This window comes from Mastigoproctus giganteus, chromosome 3 (assembly GCF_048544385.1).
Source record: "Mastigoproctus giganteus isolate SK-2022 chromosome 3, ASM4854438v1, whole genome shotgun sequence".
Lineage (NCBI taxonomy): Eukaryota > Metazoa > Arthropoda > Arachnida > Uropygi > Thelyphonidae > Mastigoproctus > Mastigoproctus giganteus.
In genome coordinates this window covers 239395386-239414633 of record NC_143577.1, presented here as the reverse complement: position 1 = coordinate 239414633, position 19248 = coordinate 239395386, and the positions used below count along the sequence as shown (strand labels likewise).

At 37.1% G+C, this 19248-nt stretch overlaps 1 protein-coding gene across 1 annotated transcript in view; it reads left to right on the top strand.

The window, feature by feature from the left end:
* Nucleotides 1–19248, top strand: part of LOC150088923 (ubiquitin carboxyl-terminal hydrolase 19-like) — a 337177-nt gene that overhangs the window by 17697 nt on the left and 300232 nt on the right. The window contains 1 exon segment of the mRNA XM_090370360.1: nucleotides 11792–11920. Within this exon segment, the coding sequence (XP_090226486.1) occupies nucleotides 11792–11920 (129 nt within the window).

Sequence of the window (19248 nt, the reverse complement as noted above, 5' to 3'; positions counted from 1 at the left end):
TATAGGAAATTTATTTTTAAACTCCTCACGTATGGCTTGGAAATGTTTCTTCGCATTATCGAATTTATTCTCTTGAAATTGTTTTTATATATTAAACACATCGGTTTTTTTTTTAATTTTGTAACAACATATTCCAACTCTCATTCAATATTAAATTTATGTATTGCTGCCTCCCTATGTCTTTTTATCTTTGGTGCATTTTCTCCAGAAGTGCTTGCTTCTTGATTTGTTGAAGCACGGCAGATCAAGAATGTGCTTTCCTCTGGTGCTGGTCTATTTGGTTTTTTATAATTTATTAAAAAAATCTTTTCATGGCTGAAATAAAAAAAAGTTATTTTTATGTAATTTTATAAATAAGTATTTTTAATGTATATGATAAAAATAAGATATTACTTTTTTTTTTTTTATGTAAATCCCAAACACAAGAGGTGTTAGAACTTATAGTACTGTGCTTGGGTTGGAGGTTGAGAAGACGAAAGAAGATATTTGTTGACATTGGACTTGAACTTCTGTAGACTGTAATTTTCAGGAAATACGTATGAAGGAAGGTTGTTCCAGAAAACGGCAGTTGAATGAATAAATGAGGAAGATGAAAAGTTGGTTCTGTGAGTTTGAAGTTGGACAGTAAATGGATGTTGGCTGGTGGCGGCACGTGTTCGGACTGTTTTGAAAGAGAGAGCAGTAATTATAGAAGCTAATTCAGAAGAACAGTGCCCATGGAAGTATCTGTAGAAGAGGCATGCAGCAGAAACGGTACGTCTCTGAGACAGCGAGTGCAGAGACTCTGATAGAGATGAGTCATTAATTAACCTAACTGCCCTCTTCTGAATGGAATCAAGAAGCCTGAGAGAAGTTTTGGGGGTACCACCCCAGATGTGGGAACAATATTCCATGGCAGGGCAGATTTGCGATTTATACAGAGTGAGAAGCTGTTTGGAAGAAAAGTAACACTGAGAGTGAAAGAGAAAACCAAGTTTTTTAGATGCAGAAGAAGCAATATTTGTAATGTTCTTGTGCCAAGAGAAATTAGAAGTCAGGGTAATCCCCAAAAGAGATATATCATTTTGCCTAGAAATCGGAGTTTCACTAAAGATAAGCATAGGAGCAGAAGAATTCTTTTTGCGAGATATAAGACAAGACTGAGTTTTAGAAGGGTTGAAATCAACTAAGTTGCTTTTTCACCCCACTGGAGAATTACCTGAAGATCGGCATTTAAGGAATTGGTAGCAGATTTTCGAGAAGTTGAAGCTGATTAAGCAGGACAAGGTTTCTCAAAATGGAAAGTGGAATGCAATGTGCTATCATCAGCAAAACTATGGATAGAATTTCCAGTCAATGGAAGAAGGTCATTAATATACAAGAGGAAAAGAGTGGGGAAAAGACCTTCTTCCATTGACTGGAAGGAGGAAGAAGGTCATTAATATACAAGAGGAAAAGAGTGGGGAAAAGAACTGAATCTTGGGGGACACCGGCATTAGTGGAGAAGTTAGAAGACAGAGAGCCATCTACCATCACCCTCAGTGAGCGATCAGAGAGAAAACTGGATAACCAATTACTAAAAACCATAAGATGGAAGCTTGTTTACAAGACCTTTATGCCAAACATGATCGAAAGCCTTTGAGATGTCAAGAGCAACTACTTTTGTTTCACCGAACCTTTCCATTGAATTAGTCCATAAATGGGTAACATAAGCCAGAATATCACCAGTGGATCGACACTGACGGAATCCATACTGGTCATCGTTGATCAGACGGAAGGTTTCTAGGTAGTTTAAGAGTTGGCAGTTAATTGATTTCTCCATTACTTTAGAAAGAGTAGAAGTAATTGCAATGGGATGATAATTGGATGGGAGGGATTTGTCACCCTTTTTAGGAACTGGCTGGATATCAGCAAATTTCCAAGCAGAAGGAAAAATACCTTTGGAATAAGAAAGTGAAAAAAGGCAGCAAAGAATAGGAGTAAGTTCAGGAGCACAGATTTTGAGAACAAGTGGCGAAATACCATTAGGACCTGGAGCTTTCTTAGCATCAAGATTCGTCAAAATCCTTCTGACATCCTTTTGACGGAAGACCACAGGAGGCATTGAATGGAGCGTGTTGGGAATAGTGGAAGGTGTTTTACCAAGATTGTTAATGCATGAGTTGAAAAAAAAATGGGATGCTAGCAGGTCAGCTTTATCCTTGGCTGAAGTGACAACAGAACCATCTGGTTTGGACAGAGGTGGGAGCAGAGAAGGGCAAAAGTTGCGACCAATAGCTTTGGCAAGAGACCAGAATGCTCGGCTACCATTAGGGAAAGAAGCAAGTTTTCTACTCTTAGCCTGTTCAAACTCTAGTTTGGACTGGTTAATAACTGTTTTACAATTGTTGCGAGCTTTGGAGTAGGCAGAAAATGAAACTGAAGAATTAGAAACAAGCCAATTACAATATGCAACATTCTTCTCTTGAACAGCCTTATCACATTTATTGGAAAAACAAGGTTTAGATAAAGGATGAGATTTTAAAGTGGGGTGGGATAACGGATTCCATTCCTGCAAGAATAATTTCACTGACACGATCTGAGCAAACGTTGACATCAGAAGTTTTGAAACAGTAATCCGACCAAGGAAAAGAAGAAAAGAAGTCTCGCAGATCATCCCATTTTGCATTCTTGTAATGCCAAACGACATGAGGTTGGGAATAGACATGAGATAAAGGTTCCATTGGAGAAGAGACAATCACCAAGTTGTGATCTTGAAGTGCCTAAAGGACCTCTCACTTTGACGGGTTGTTTAAAGGGTTGTTTGTGAGAAAAAGATCAAGTGTATTGGCTGTATGATTAGGATTGTCCAGTATTCTTGTAGGTAAATGAATAATCTGTGCAAGATCATTAGTAATTGCAAAAGCCTCAGCATCTCGACCAGCTAGGTCGGTGTGACTAGAAAACAGAAGCCAGCTGGAGTTGTGAACATTAAAATCACTAAGGAAAATTACCTCACTGTTAGGAAAGTTGGACTGGAGAAAGTCGAGTTGCAAAGAGAGGAAGTTAAAGAGCTCCAAGTGATTAGTGGAGTTGGGAGAACGGTAGAGACAACAGAGGAATTTGACACAATGAGATAGAGATTTTAAGCCAGAGAAGATCAAAGAGAGGAGATTCCAAATTGCCAAGTCTCTGACAGGGAATATCAGAATGGACATATGCACAAGTACCACCTTTGAGGCGAAAAGAATCATATAGCGAATAATTATGAGCAGTAGTTGATAACTGAGATTCTGTCAGAAAAAGTACATGGGGTTTGGCAGACTGCAAGTGGAAATGGACATCATTGAGATTAGAATTGAGACCATGTATATTTGTGAAATGAATTAGGAAGTGCTTGGGAGGTTTAGATCTTTTCCCAGATAAGCTTTCTCTATTATTTTGACAATTCATGGTGTATTCAATAGTAAGAAAAAGTGGGTAGGACATGCTGTATGAAGTAATGAAATTTTTGGATATGGCTTACATATGTTAAGAATATACCCAGATCCTTGACATAACGTGGCCTCGACAATGCTCTCTGCATACACTCTACTCGGCCTCCTTCCAGTCACTATCTGGCAGAGTAGAGGTAGCAAGATTATACACTGGCTGATTCAGAAGCTTCCTAGAGAGTTACCAATAGGTTCGGTCCGGTGTACTAACTAGCGGCCGGCCGGCCTGCGAACACCGTTTTCTTTTTTAAGTACTTGTACAAGTACTTAAAAAAGAAAAAAGTATAAAAAAATAAATTTTTGCTTGAGGTTATCTGCCACAAGAATAATCATAAGTGATTTACATTCATCATCATTATCATCATCAGCTATTTTCAATTCGCCGAAGGCCTCTCCAGCAACTTTCCAGTTCCTTTTGTTTTGTGCAATGGCCATCCATTTACTACCCACAAACTCATGAATTTCATCTATCCATCTCTGCCGTTGTCTTCCAGGTTTTCTTCTAACGCCTCTTGGGTACCATTCTGTTATTTTCTTCGTCCATCTGTCATCATGTCTTTGAGCTATGTGTCCTGCCCAAGACCATTTTTGTTCTTTAATTTTGATAAGACATGTCCTTTACTTGAGTTTGCTGGCTAATCCATGTGTTTCTCTTCTTATCTAACAGTCTGATTTCCAATATAATTCGTTCCATTCTTCACTGTGTAGTTCTCAGCTTCTCTTCCATTTTTTTGGTGAGTGCCCAAGTTTCACTTCCATAAGTCATGGTGGGGAGTATAGATTGGTTCATTATTTTACGTTTCAGACAAACTGGGATAATGCTCTTCAGTATGTGACTATATTTCCTGAATGCTATCCATCCAAAATTTATTCTTTTCTTGACTTCTAGCCATTTATCATTATTACAGCTAATAACTTGTCCCAGATAAGTATATGACTCCACCTTTTCAATTACTGCTCCTTCAATCATTATTTCCCTTTCTGTGGCATACTTGTTCATCATTACTTTTGTTTTAGCCATATTCATCTTTAGTCCAAAATCCTTACTAACTCTGCATAACTGATTAAGATTTTCCTCTAATTCTTTTTGATCGTGGCTTATGACCACAACGTCAGCTGCAAATTGTAAATGGTTTTGGTACTCTCCATTCACATTGACTCCTTTCTGCAACCAGTCTAATCTACTGAAAGCTTCCTCAAGTCATAATGAGCAATTAGACTTCACACCAGCTGTTATTTAAGTAAATAAATTTCAATACTGCAACTAAAACAAGGATGTGCCACACAGCAGAAGTGTGCTGTTGAAAAAGGAGACCGCTGTCTCCGAAAGCTACAGTTGTTACAGTATTTTAGTATATTATTTGACTGTTTTTATTGCTTTTATCATTATATTTTTTCTCATATTTTTTTTATTGTAAATTAAACCACATCAGTTTTAGCTGATAATTCCTTTTTTATTTTTATTTTATAAACATGTAATTTTGTTTTATTTTATTTTATTTTATTGTAAATAAAGTGTTTGAGTTTCAGGATTGAAATTTATTTATTTAAATAACAGCTGGTGTGAAGTCTAATTGCTCGATATGAATTGTCCCAGCCTTGTATGTCTATTTGGAGATAAGCTTCCTCAAGGGCAGCAGTAAACAGCTTCGGAGATAGTGTCACCTTGTTGAACTTCTTTCTAGATTTTAAATTTCCTACTGTCTTTGTCTAGTCTAATAAAGGAGGTAGCGTTCTCATATATTTTCTTCAATATCATAATATACGCGGTATCTATGCCTTTCATAATCCACAAATGCTAGGCATAATGGTGTTTTTTTTTTTTTTTTTCATTTGCTTTCTCCATTAGCTGTGATATTACGTGAAGGTGATCCCTAGTTGAGAATCCTGTCCTAAACCAGCTTGCTCTTTCGGTTGATTCTCATCAAGTATTCTTTCTAATCTGTTAGCAATGACCCTTGTGAACAACTTGTAGATGTGGGATAACAAGCTAATTGATCTATAATATCCAATTTCTGATTTATCTCCTTTCTTATGCAGCAAAACTATGATTGCGTTATTCCACTGCTTAGGCATCACACCTTTTCTAATGCACTTTGTGAAGAGCCTTGCCAGTTTTTGTGTTATGTCTCTTCCTCCCAATTTTAACAACTCTACAGTAACTTCATCTTCCCCTTGGCTTTGTGATTCTTCATTTTCTTCAATGCATGTTCTACCTCATCGGGAACAATATCGTTTATGTTATATGTGTTGCTAATTTGCGATCCATCTTTCCCACTGCTGGCATCATTCTCTCACTCCTTGTATAATTCTCTTTAGTAGTCTTCTGCTATTTGAATTATGCCTTCTCTGCTATTTGTAAGTACAACATTGCTATCTTCAGTTTCGGTATCATTTGTCTTTCTGTATTACTACTCATGGCTGCTGATTTAAGTCCTTTGTTTTCCCTTAATGCTTGTTCTACTTTTCTTGTGTTAAATCTTCTTATGTCCTCTCTAAGTCTCTTTCTAAGTGCTTTGCATAACTCAGTATACTCAATTTTCTCCTTGTCAGTGTTTATCTTGCTCTTCATTTGTCGCCGTCAGTTCATCATAACAAGTGTTTCTTGTCTAATTTTTTCACTTTTGGATTTCTTTAAATTTTTTTGGATTTTTAAAATAATTTTTCACCAAACCACAGAAAATTCTACGAATATCAACTACAATCAGTTTATTTATTAGATTACTTCCATTATGTATAATTTAAATTTTGATATTTTAAAAAAAAATGGACCATTATGCATTTTTTGTTTGGCTAAACTCCAAATTGATGCTGCAAAATAGAGTAGAATTTTTGATTTATAATTAACATTGAAAATAGAAAAACATGTCTTTTATTTATTTTGTAATTTAATTTGTTATTAAAATCCTACAAGAGTTGCTCTTTAGTATTTCAGTATACACGTGCCGACCGGGCTAGCCAGGTGGGTGAAGTGCCTGCCTGGCAACCTAAAGGTTGCGGGTTCGAATTCCGCCTTGGGCTTGGATCACCGTAAAATGCAAAAACATTTTGGAGGTGCATTATGGCCATAGAAGCTGATGCGCCAACAACTAACAAGGGAAAAAAAAAAAAAGTATACATGTATCTTCTTTCATGGCAATTCAATTTAAATCTGACTTTGTATCCATTAAGAACGAATACTGTTGCAACTTAGTGCTTGTTAATTATAGTCGTAAACTTTTGTTCAGTATGCTGAATTCTATGAACTATGAAATGTGTTCTAACTCGAATATATATATATATATATATATATATATATTTTAGTTTGATTGCTTAGATTAATTAAATTTTGGTGTCTATTTTCTATAGGGTATTAGGTGTATCCTGAACAGGAGATTTTGTTAGCGTTTTAAGTCTAACCTATTCCTAGGGGTCTGTGGTGGTGTTCAAATTATATAATAACTAAAGAAGTTAGTTATAATTCTAATTATTTAACTTTAATTAATAATATTAATCAATACTAACTAACATTCCCTTACCTGGTCATCTATCCGCTACTTCATCAGGGGCTTTGAGTGGATCGATAGCCAGTTTTAAAGGAATGTCTCATAATTACCCGTTTCTGTTAACTCCTTATCAGTTTTGCCTTATTAGTGAGATTATTTTTCTCTTTTAGATTATTTAATTCATTGAAAAAGGATAGTTTTATGTCAATTTGTCTTTCAGTTTGATTTTAATTTTTGAAAATTTTTAATACTTAATTTAGGATTCGGCAAACTGGTAGAGGAGAAACAAAGCCCAACGGGTAATTATCGGAATAAACGAGTGGAGCTATACTTATCTGTCCGGTGGTGGTCTTTCAGTAAATGAGGGGTTAGCCCTGTTCATTGTTTGTTTTATCCCTGGTTTTATTTTGAGTGCGCAGTCGCGTCTATTGTTGCTTGATATTGTTGTAGGGTGATATTTTTGCAAGTCATCCGATGAGTGGGTTGATTCCTACGTCAGCCGGGGTGCGGGCTGGGTTGGGGGGGGGGTTGTTTCTGTTTTAACTCCGTGGTGAACATTAATTTGAAAATAACGTGATTTGGTTGTATTTTATTTACAAGCGTTATTTTTTGTTATTTACATAAGTTGGTTTGCTATCCCTTAGAAACGGGTAATTATGAGACATTCCTTTAAAACTGGCTATCGATCCGCTCAAAGCCCCTGATGAAGTAGCGGATAGATGACCAGGTAAGGGAATGTTAGTTAGTATTGATTAATATTATTAATTAAAGTTAAATAATTAGAATTATAACTAACTTCTTTAGTTATTATATAATTTGAACACCACCACAGACCCCTAGGAATAGGTTAGACTTAAAACGCTAACAAAATCTCCTGTTCAGGATACACCTAATACCCTATAGAAAATAGACACCAAAATTTAATTAATCTAAGCAATCAAACTAAAATATATCAAGCACGTATAATAGTCCAATTGCCCATGGCAATGACATTAACGTAGCAAGGGACAAATTAAAAACAATCAATTAGACACTAACTAAAATAATAAAAACACAAAATATATATATATATATATATATATATATATATGGTTAAATATTGATTGATTTGTAATATCCCTTAAAAATTACTTGGAATATTCAGTAGAATACATCTTATTAAAAAAAAATGTAATGGAACAAATTTGTCACAAACTTATTTTGCCATATATTGCGATGGGCTTGAACAGTGTGGTATTGACGATACTAGTGATAATTGTTTGGAGGGAGAGCAGTTAAACAACCTGTTTGACTCTGACTTTTTTAGTTGTGCTCATGACTTTTAAGTAAGGCCCTGACTGACAATAGCCTGATCAGTATTGCCACCTCATCAAATGGTGGGCAGACATATCTCAAACATGGCCAAACAGTCGTGATATGTAGTATCAATATGATAAGATGCTAGGTTACAGTGGAAGAATCAAATTGAAGATAAAACAGTGGAAAAGCTGTCATGCATGAATAAAATTTAAACAAAGCAATCATAGCTGGCCAAGCTTCTTTTTTATTTTAGCCTTCTCATTTTCATTCTAGGCTTACAAATCAAGATTGTTTGTTATTATATTAAAAAAATTAAAGTTTTTTTTTTTTTTTTTTTTTTTTGTAATAGCATAGATTTCTTTTTGTGCAGTCTGTCTTCATAATAAAATATTGGTTTCATGGCTTAAGTGCTGTACTTTTACTGTACTTTTTGTGGCTTTAGTATTGTGATAGGATGTGCCATTTATTTACAAAATGTAAATAAAAGGCACATCCTATCACAGTGCAGAACTGTATATTTGAAGTTGTGCAGCGCCAAAGAAATTGTTGTGTGTGCTGTCTTAAGAAGTTTTCTTAAGAAAATGGTGAGCAGACATATCTCAAACATGGCCAAACAGTTGTGATATGTAGTATCAATATGATAAGATGCTAGGTTGCAGTAGAAGAATCAAATTGAAGATAATTCAATTAAATCTTTTGTTTATAAAAATTTGATTTTTTAGACTTAAAAATCAAAATATATTGAAGGCTTTACACTTTTGTGTTTATATTTTTTATAATATAACCTCATTATCAAAACAAGTTATTAACATTTAATAGCATCAACTTTATGTGGAATCACTTGACTTTTATCATATTACTGTTCACAAATTGTGATCTTTTGGAAATATGGAAACAAATTAGTAATAGTAATAGCCATATAGTGCAAGGAAGCCACAGGCTTCAGTTGACCTTTGAATTTATTCAAACTCAGCCTCAACTACCTGTGAAGGCATCCTGTTCCACCAATCAACAACTCACTGGCTAAAAGAAAACTTCCTACAATCTAGTCTAAACCTCTTCTCCTGTAATTTTTTAACCTAATTTCTGGAATTTTCTAGCAGTGAAAATTCTGTCTTCATTCATATTCCCAACCCCTCTCAGAGCCCATATAAACCCTAATTAGGTCACCTCTTAGAGGTGACTTAATTAGGTGCTTGGTTGCCAAGCTCTGTAGTCCACATAATTGGAGTTTTTCCTTATATGGTTGCCATTTGGCTGATCTCACCATGTAAGTTCCCATCTATGGACCCCTTCAAGAAGCCCAATGTCTTTTTCCAGATGAGGTCTTCATACTTAAACACTGTATTCTAAATGTGGTCTTAAAGTTTCCTTATATAGTGGGACTATGATATGACTTCCATATCTCTACAGGATAATGTTCGATAAATCAGCGATAGAACACTATGGGCTTTCCTGGCCATCTGTTTACACTGCTCAGAAAACTTCATATATGCTTGTATTATAACTCCAAGATCCCTTTAGCATTAGTAGAGGCATATGATGCAAGAAAGCAAGCTCATTCAGCATCAGCCAAAAAAAAAAAAAAAAAACCACTCCCATTTCAGCCCTCCGTTCGCTCGAAATACCTGTCCAGTTGAGCCTTAAATTTGTTTAGGCTATCAACTTCAACAACAAGTGATGGAAGTCGGTTCCACCAACCAACCACCTGCTGGCCAAGGCAAATTTCCGCACATCTATCCGACATCCGTCCTTCCTCAATTTGAATTTATGCCCTCTGAGCTGATTATTCTGAGCAAGATGAAGAATCCCATTGGCATTGAGCATGCTCAAACCATTCAAAGCCTTATACACCTCTATCAGATCACCTCGCCGGTGCCTAGTCTCCAGACTCTGTAATTTGCAAAACTTAAGCCTTTCTTTGTAAGAGCAACCCTTTGTTCCATTCACTAATCTTGTTGCCCTTCTCTGTACCCGTTCCAGCAGCTCTACATCCTTCTTGAAATGAGGCCTCCAGACCTGTATACAGTACTCAAGATGTGGCCTAACCATTGCCTTATACAAGGGAATAATCACCTCCTTATCCCTGCTAGAAAAATTCCTGTATATCATTGACAAGACACCATGAGCTACTCTTGCAGCTCGTCTGCACTGCTCAGAGAACTTCATATCTGCCTGCACAATTATGTAGTACTTTACATTTGTTAATGTTAAACTTCATTTGCCACCTCTCAGCCCATCTGTTCAACCTTTCCAGATCCTGTTGCAGCAGCATAGCGTCAGTGGTGTCCTTAACAACCCTGCCAACCTTTGTATCATCTGCAAACTTGGACATTAAACTTGATATCCCATCATCAATATCATTCATAAACACCGAAAACAACAACGGACCCAACACTGAACCCTGAGGAACTCCACTAATAACATTAGTCCACGTTGAGCAGTGTCCATTGATTACCACTCTCTGTCTTCTGCCACTCAACCATCCCCTTATCCATAGCAGCAATTTGCGTCCAATGCCACACTGCTCCTATTTGTGCAGCAGTCTTCCATGTGCAACAGTATCAAAAGCCTTTCTAAGATCCAAATATATAATATCTTTCTTCCTTTTTTTTAATTCAACCCCACCAAGTATAATTTATTTTGGGGTTGCTATTCCCCAAGTGTAAGACCATGCATTTTGCTGCATTAAAACATAGCTTCTACTTTTTTGACCATTCTTACAGCCTGTTCAAGTCATCCTGAAGGAGTGCTTCTTGGCACTGATCATTAACTACTCTACCAATCTTTACATGAAAGCTTCTATCCCTTCATGAGTGGAGTCCTCCAAGAACTGATCTTTGGAGGGCCTCACTTATGACTTTTCACCAATCTGAAGAATATCCATTAATCACAGCCCTCTGTGAACAGGGTTGCACTCAGCAGCCACTCAGCAATCCATCTTAATTTTTGCAGTAATCCCAACATGTTCCAGCTTATACAGTAACCTCTAACGAGTGACTTAGTCAAATTCTTTGCTAAAATCCAAATAAACTATGTTAAAATTGTTCCCTGCACCCAGCTCGTGAGTAACTATGGCAAAATAGCTTACTAAGTTAGTTAAACATAATTTTCCCATAACAAAACCATATTGTGTGCTATATCTATCTAAATGTTCCTGGATTGCACTCTTAATCATTGTTTCTAAGATTTTCCCTACCATTGAAGTCAGACTGACCTGTTTGTAGTTACCAACTTCGCTCTTAGACCTACCCTAATGTATTGGTGATACAGTGGCTCTTCTCCAATCCAAAGTAATCTCTTCCAAGTTCAAATCATCTAATTTTGAAATCACTGATTTCATATCACTCAGCTTCACTTGCACAGCCTCTTCTTTGCACAAGGGATATTTATTTAGTAAAGTCAGTTGCAAAGTACCTCTTCAATTCATCTGCAACATCAGCTAGGTTGTGTAAGACTTTCCCACACTCTGTTCATCCATTCTCTTATCCAAAAACTTAAATTTTTGATTTGTAAGATTGTCATAATTGTTTTATTATTCTGTGTGTTTTTCAGGTATCTTGCGATATGAATGGCAGCAGAGTGATGCAGAGGTAACTATTATTCTTCATGTTGGCTCAAGTGTTGACCTCAGTCAAGTAAAACTAGAATGCTCAGAAAAAAGCCTTGGAGTAAAGCTAAGTGGTTAGTTTAAAATATTTTGGAGTTGTAATGTATATTAGTATCATTTTAAACTATATTCTTTATTTTTCTTAACTTTTTTTTCATCAACATGATTTGCACGTATATTGGCATCATGTTTATACAGGGTGATTCAAAGTCCCTATGTAAACCCTGCAGGCTCACATTTGGTGAGTATGGGCTTGGCACACCCAGGGTCCTGAGCTGGATATCACCATTCTTCTCCTTCTTGATGATTTCCTTCTACTTCTCTCTCTCTTTCTCTCTGGGTAATTCAGAATTTTTTTTTTTTTTTTTTTTGCCTGGTGCAGCATAAGCCTCAGGCTTCCTTGCACCATATAATATTAATAATAATAATAATAATGTGCCTGTAATAACAAGAATATAACAAATACATTACTAATGAATGATCTCTGCATGGGTTCTTGGTTACTCTTCTGGTTCTGGGGTGGGGGGAGACATGGAAAAGTCAAATAAAAGTTTTCAGAAAAATATCCCGAATATCTCAAGTGCTACATCACAGCATAATGCAGCAGTTAATTCACAAGTTTCATAAAGCTGGATCGGTTTGAAACTTGCCAATGCTGCTTGTCATTTTCATAAAACTTGTCAAACCTTGTCCTCTGTTAACATTGGTTCCCTGCCAGATTGTGATGTATGTTGCATTCCATTCTGGCAGTCACAAGTTTTTCTCACTGCATAATGCAAAGTGTGGACAAAGAACATTCAATAACTGACAGAGAAAGCAAGTGTCTCATATTTCTCCATACAAAGAGTGCTTAAGCAGCAATTGAATTTGCTCCACACTAGATAACAGTAGGGCATGAACTGGAAGTAAGATTACTCTAATTTTGCTGATAACTATTCTAATAGAGAAAGTATTCTGGACTTCTCATTTTTACTGATAACGTTGTTTAATTTATCCTGTTATATAACCTTCCAAAACAATCTGTTCGCCATTTAATTTGCATGTGATCACAAAGGTGCAACTGTTAAGTTTTGGCTGCCAACTTATAACTTTAAGTTCAGCGATTCTGTAGCTTGCATTTTTTCATATACTCATTATTAATTTTGTTTAGACTATGATTCTTTACCCCTTTCCAGAACTATATACAATAGATCCTTGATTCTCATCCATTTATGAGAAGAGATGGTTGGCAAATAATAATCAGTTTTTGTAGATTCACTCTACCAGATGTTAATAGATAATGATTATCAAGAACACTCCTGCTTCCCCTAAGGTCACTAAGTTTGACTCCTGCTACTTGCAGGGAATGCTCAGTGCCTAAGTGGAGCAAGCAAGGCCAACCTTGAGCATGTCAGCTGGCAAAACTAGCATATCTGTGTTAATTACAGATCTGACTTGTCTATCTTGAGCATGTATGGCTGGCTTCAAAACCAGTTGGTGGAAAATCAGATATATGAGAAGATATTTCATCACTGGATAATCAAGGTTCTAATGTGTATACATTAGGATTGTATCTTGAACCCACGACAACAAGTTGATCATAAAGTGAGGAAAAAAGTGAAAGGTGGAGTAAGCCAGCCTAAGCATGCTTCTCTTAGGCACATTTGCTGGAAGTGTGGGAGGGTTCTTTTTATTGCTTTCTTGCAGGGCATCGAGTAGATGCTACAAAGCCATTAGGTGTGTGCCTGCCTCCTTTCTTGCCTTGAGAGCAGTGTATATGAGGGAGTTTCTCTCCACAAATATAAGGGAACTGTGCAAGCAGGGAAACTGCTTAGATCATGAAGCTGTTGTTTTTACACTGTGCCAAGCAGGTGTAATAGTGTGATGGATGCCTACCCTTGGAGTGTGCAATACCTATCTAGTGATGGTAGGTATCCATGTAGTAGTTAGGACTTGGGGGAGAGGAAGGTGATTGGCTGCAGTTCTTGGGGCGGGGGTTCCATTGTGTTCTTGTGGCCTGGTGGCAGCCCATCTGCTTGGCTTCTTGGAACATGCCCCGGAGTCATTCAAGATTGGCAGTTTTTTTTTTTTCTCTGTTTAGTTTTTACTCGAAAGGTGACAAACTAACTTTTACTACTCATTAAGGTGGTCCTTAGGAACTGATATTTTGTTGCTGTGTTAATTTTCATCTATATCTACAGAGACATAGGTGATACTGAACCGATGCATAGTGAAAAGGCTGGGTCATTTTTATTACAGATATAGCTTATTTTCTAGGTACTACATTGACGTCTAAGAAGAAATGGAATAAATGAAAAAAAAAAGTATGAACAGAAGATTGCTATATGGTGTACCATATAAGCTGGTAATCAGTCCCATGTCTGAAAAGCAGATATTTAATCCCTATTTTTCAGGAAACTGTCACTACTGAGTGCTATTGTGAATCGATTCTTGTTTTCTTGTCTGTGGTTACTTTTAGTATGATGGTGCTATGGAACCAATGATTTAGGGTCTCCGTGGTGTGTTTAAAAAAAAAATTAAAAAAAAAAAAAAAAAAAATTTAAATGGATGGTAGAACCTATTTTTTACCATCTATCTTTGAAGTTAAGTTATGCTTCTTATCACAAACAGCCAGAGTTTAAAAGAGCTTTTTCTGACTCAAACATTACTTCTGCCAACACAGAATTTGTGTGGTGTGGGTTAGTTGGAATCAAAGATATAATGAGAGTGGGAGTGATCTACAGACCGAAGGTTGCGAACAGTATGACGAAAGTCTACATACAGTGAAAGTCTTATTATGGGTGACTTCAACCTGCCTCTAATTGACTGGAATTAATGGGAGGGAAACTCACCTTAGGTAACAAAATTTTTAAATAAACTGGATGATTATTATTTATACCAGCATGTTAGAGAAAGTATTGGGGTGAGAATATTCTTGACTTCATCATTACTCACGAATCAGATGATGTCACAGGACTGAAAGTACAGGAACCATTGGCAGGTGATGATCATGCAATTGTTAGTTGGAAGATGAAGAAAGATGTTGCAGTAGTTAATTGTAAACGCATGGATTTTAATTTCAGAAGAGGGGACTATGACAGTTTTAGGCATTATATGGCATCTATTAATTGGGCAGCTTGCAGAGGGAGGGCAGACACACTTGAATTCTGGAATACCTTTAAAGCAAAAATCACAGAAGCCATAAATACATGTATACCATTAATAAAATATTGCATGGGGAGCATGCCGGAATGTATGAATATGGAGCTGGCTGGTCTAATATAGCATGGGAAAGTTACAAAACAATAAAAAGTACTGAAATTTATACCACAGATCAGGTTATAGAGGCCAAGGCTGTGTATGAGAAAGCACTGGCTAAGAGAGCAAAGAGTGGAAACAAGGAATTTTTCATCATTACTCACGAATCAGATGATGTCACAGGGCTGAAAGTACAGGAACCATTGGCAGGTGTTGATCATGCAATTGTTAGTTGGAAGATGAAGAAGGATGTTGCAGTAGTTAATTGTAAAGGCATGGACTATGTAAATACAGTCTGTCCCCGACATACGTAAGAGATACGTTCTAGGACTTCTTACTTAAGTAGAGTTTTACGTAACTCGAGAATGACTAATAAAATATTGTTAGTATATCCCTGATATGCCAAAATTACAAAAACCACACAATATCCTCAGAAGAATGAAGAAAAATAGTTATATACCAAAACAGTTAAAACCTTTATCTGGGGACAGAAGTAAAGTAGTATCATTTCACTTATTCTCTTAGGTGGCACCATGATAACAGTCAAAATGAAACAGGGTTAAGTTACAAGAGATGCTGCCACCTTACGACATCCGAATGAAGCATGCACTACATGATGATAGTTTTATGTGAAGTCGTTGAAAATAGCTGGACAACGTGAATTTCAACTTCACAATAACCCGATGTGTAACAAATATTACATAAAAAATTATTATTATTAGCCATATGGTGCAAGGAAGCCTGAGGCTTACGCTGCACCAGCCAAAAAAAAAAAACAAAAAAAAAACTGAATTACCCTGTGTGTGTGTGTGTAAGAGAGAACAAGGGTCAGAAGTAGAAGGAAATCACCAAGAAAGAGAGGAATGATGATATCCAGCTCATGACACAGGGTCGTGAGCTGGATATCATCATTCCTCTATGTGCCAAGACCATACTCACCAGATGTTGAGCCACTGGGGTAATGCAAACAAAAGCTCCCACTTTACCCTTAAACAAACCTGAACTGACTCTACAATCCAGAAAGAAGGAAAGGATGTAGAATGGTTAGAGTGTAATTCTCCTAAGAAATAGCTGATGAGGTACAGTCCATGTGGCTTGAATGTTGTGGGGGTTTCTCTGAAGTACTTCGATGTAATTCACCTGTCTCAAACACGTCGAACATTTTTCTTCAGAATTTTTAAAGCATAAAATGAAATGTTAATTCTAGTTATTTACCTAGATTCTAGTTATGCTGCAAGTTATCATCCAACATAGTTTGTATGGGAACAGAAATAAAAACTTATTGTTCCTTCATTCGATTTCACCCTTAAAATTATACAGAAAGTATCTATACAATTTTACCAAAAAAATATATGTAAGTCCGAAATTACATAACTCAGGCTTACGTAAATCAGGGACTAACTGTACAAGGAAGAAGAAAACAGAACAGATCAAACCTTTGTGTACTGGGTATGGAAAGGTCTTAAATAATCCAGCTGATTTTGTTGATGAATTGAATAGGTACTTTGCATCTGGCTTTACCAAAGAGAGACCATTTATGCTGAGGAGGTGCTATGCAAGTGAGACTGAGCCATAAGAAACTAGCAATTTTGAAATTACAGATGACTGTTTATTAGAAAAACTTTTGAGCCTAAAGGCAAGTAAGGTGCCTGGAGTTAGTATTAGCAGTGTCAAATGATGAAAGAAAGCAAATTTATATGGCATCAGCCAAAAAAAAAAAGAGACACTTCCCATTTCACTTATTCATTCTTCCAATAGTTTGTCTAGTTATTGAATTTACACTGAATGGACATGGAATACCTACCTATTAATTGGTAGGCCCACCTTTCGCCCGGATAAGGGACGTCACAAGGCGAAGCATTAAGTCCACTAGTTCATGAAAGAGTTCCACGGGTATTTCTATCCATGCTTGCTGCACCACTGTCCATAATTCCATTGCATTCCTGGATGGAGGATCCAAAGCTTGAACCGACCTTTCCACAGCATCCCAAAGATGTTCCACAGGGTTCATGTCTATTGAATGGGGAGGTCATTCCATGATGGTAAAATCTGCAGAATGCTCTTCGAACTATTTCCCATGTTCTAGTCACCACGGCTCTGTGGGGAGGTGCATTGTCCTGCTGTAAGAGTCCATTGCCCTGTGGGTGCACGATGACCATGAAGGGATGCAGAGATGGCCTGTAAGGATGGACATCTAACCTGGAATGTTCAGAGATGCATCTAGATGTATCAGAGGTCCCAATGTGTACCAGTTAAACATGCCCCAGACCATTACTGACCATGCCTGAACATTCCTTGTTGACATGAACGCTGCATAGCTCTGTGCAGTTTCCGCCAGATACACACCCTCCTGTCCACTGGAAATAACTGAAAACTGGACTCATCGGACCAGGAGATCCATCTCCAATCATCCCAAGTCCAGTGCCGATTGTTTCGCTCAGTTGAATTGTAGTCCTGTTGTCGTGGTGTTAGTGATGGGACTCTGGTGGGTCGGCAGCTGCCATAACCTATTGTGGCTAATGATCACCTGACGGTCTTGGTGGAGATATTTCTGGCACCTTCCTCGTTGAAGTCAGGCAGTGATTTGTGCCACTGTCGCTCTCTGGTTGGCTAAAACAATGCAAGACAGATGTTGACGGCCACATTCATCCACCACCTTTCTCTGTCCTTGGAACAAGAGGATTTGTTTACTTGATAAGAGATAAGTTATATTGTAACTTTGGTTTCTAATTTCTTTACTCAACATTACTTACAGCATGAGTACAGAATTGGAAAAAACATTGATGCCGAATTTTGATGCAGAGGGCTGCTCTTCTGGATCAGAGTCTGTGGATTCTGTAAGGAGAAGGTCTCTGGATTCATTTAAAGTGACTTGGGGTGATAGCTTCTAGGATAGATAAAGAAAAGGATAAGGACAAAGGAAAAAATGGAGGGTGAGTTGGTGCGATTAGTTGAAGCTGAAGTGGTCATGGGTCCTTCTAAACAAATTGTAGATAAACAAATTGATACTAAACAATCTGAGTCAATTCAGAATTCATCACTCACAGATGGACTGGACCTTGGGGGATCTCTTGAGGCTTCAGTGGTATATGCAATGGTTACAAAAATTAGAAAGGCTTTGGGTGAAGTTATGATGGTGGAATTTAGTAAGATTACCAAAACAGCTTTGAACCATATCCATGATTTGTGGACTGATTTGGAGGCTGTAATAACAGCGCTGTTAATTGATAATGAAAGATTGAAAGTGAAATCTGCTGAACTTGAGATGCATGCAGATATTTTTGATCAGATGATAGAAAGACAAAATGATCTCCGTAAGAGATTTTTGTTATTATTATTTGATTTTTTTTTTTTTTTTTTAGGAGCATTAGCAACTAAGGTCATATTGCTCCAGGGATATGTGGTGGTCATTCCCTGACCTTTCCGCATCCTCCATATTTGGTGGTCATGGGCTCGAACCCCGGTCTAATCAAGAAGTTAGTGCTATGCACTGCTGCTCCTGCCCACCTGGCTACGGAGGCACCCCATAAGAGATCTTTTGTTGATGTAGTGAGATAAAAGTCTGGTTCTGAGGAGGCTTCTGAAGGCTCTGATATTCATAGGAATACTTTGAGAAGTACACAGAGGAATGTTGGAGATCAGGTGTGACCCTTGTCTTCATCTGTCTCTTGGTTATATTTAGACCATCATCTGATTCTGCTTTGGCTTCTAGCCAAGACGTTAAAAATCTTGACTGAGACTCTTAAAAAGGACCATAAAAATATTAAAGTGAAAGGCATTCGTGTTTTGAGGAATGAGGGAGTACCCGTGGAGACTACAAATCATGAGGATGTTGTTAATATTGAAAATTCACTGGCCTTGAAAGAGGCTGGAATATCTATAGAGAAACCGAGAATGTCTAATCCTACGGCTCTTATTTATGGTGCCCAAGGAATATGCGAAGGAGGAAATACTTTAAGATTTATATCTTAAGAACTTCAAGGATTACGAATTTATAGAAGATGAAATAAAAGAGGAAACTACGTTCAGATTTAACTCTGGATCAGGATCTAAGGTAACTAACTGGGCAATAAGTTTTTCTCCCTGTCTTTTGAAGAGTCTATTTAGAGTGATCGTGTTTACTTGGGATTTACTTCACATAGATTTTGAAAATTTACAGTTGTGA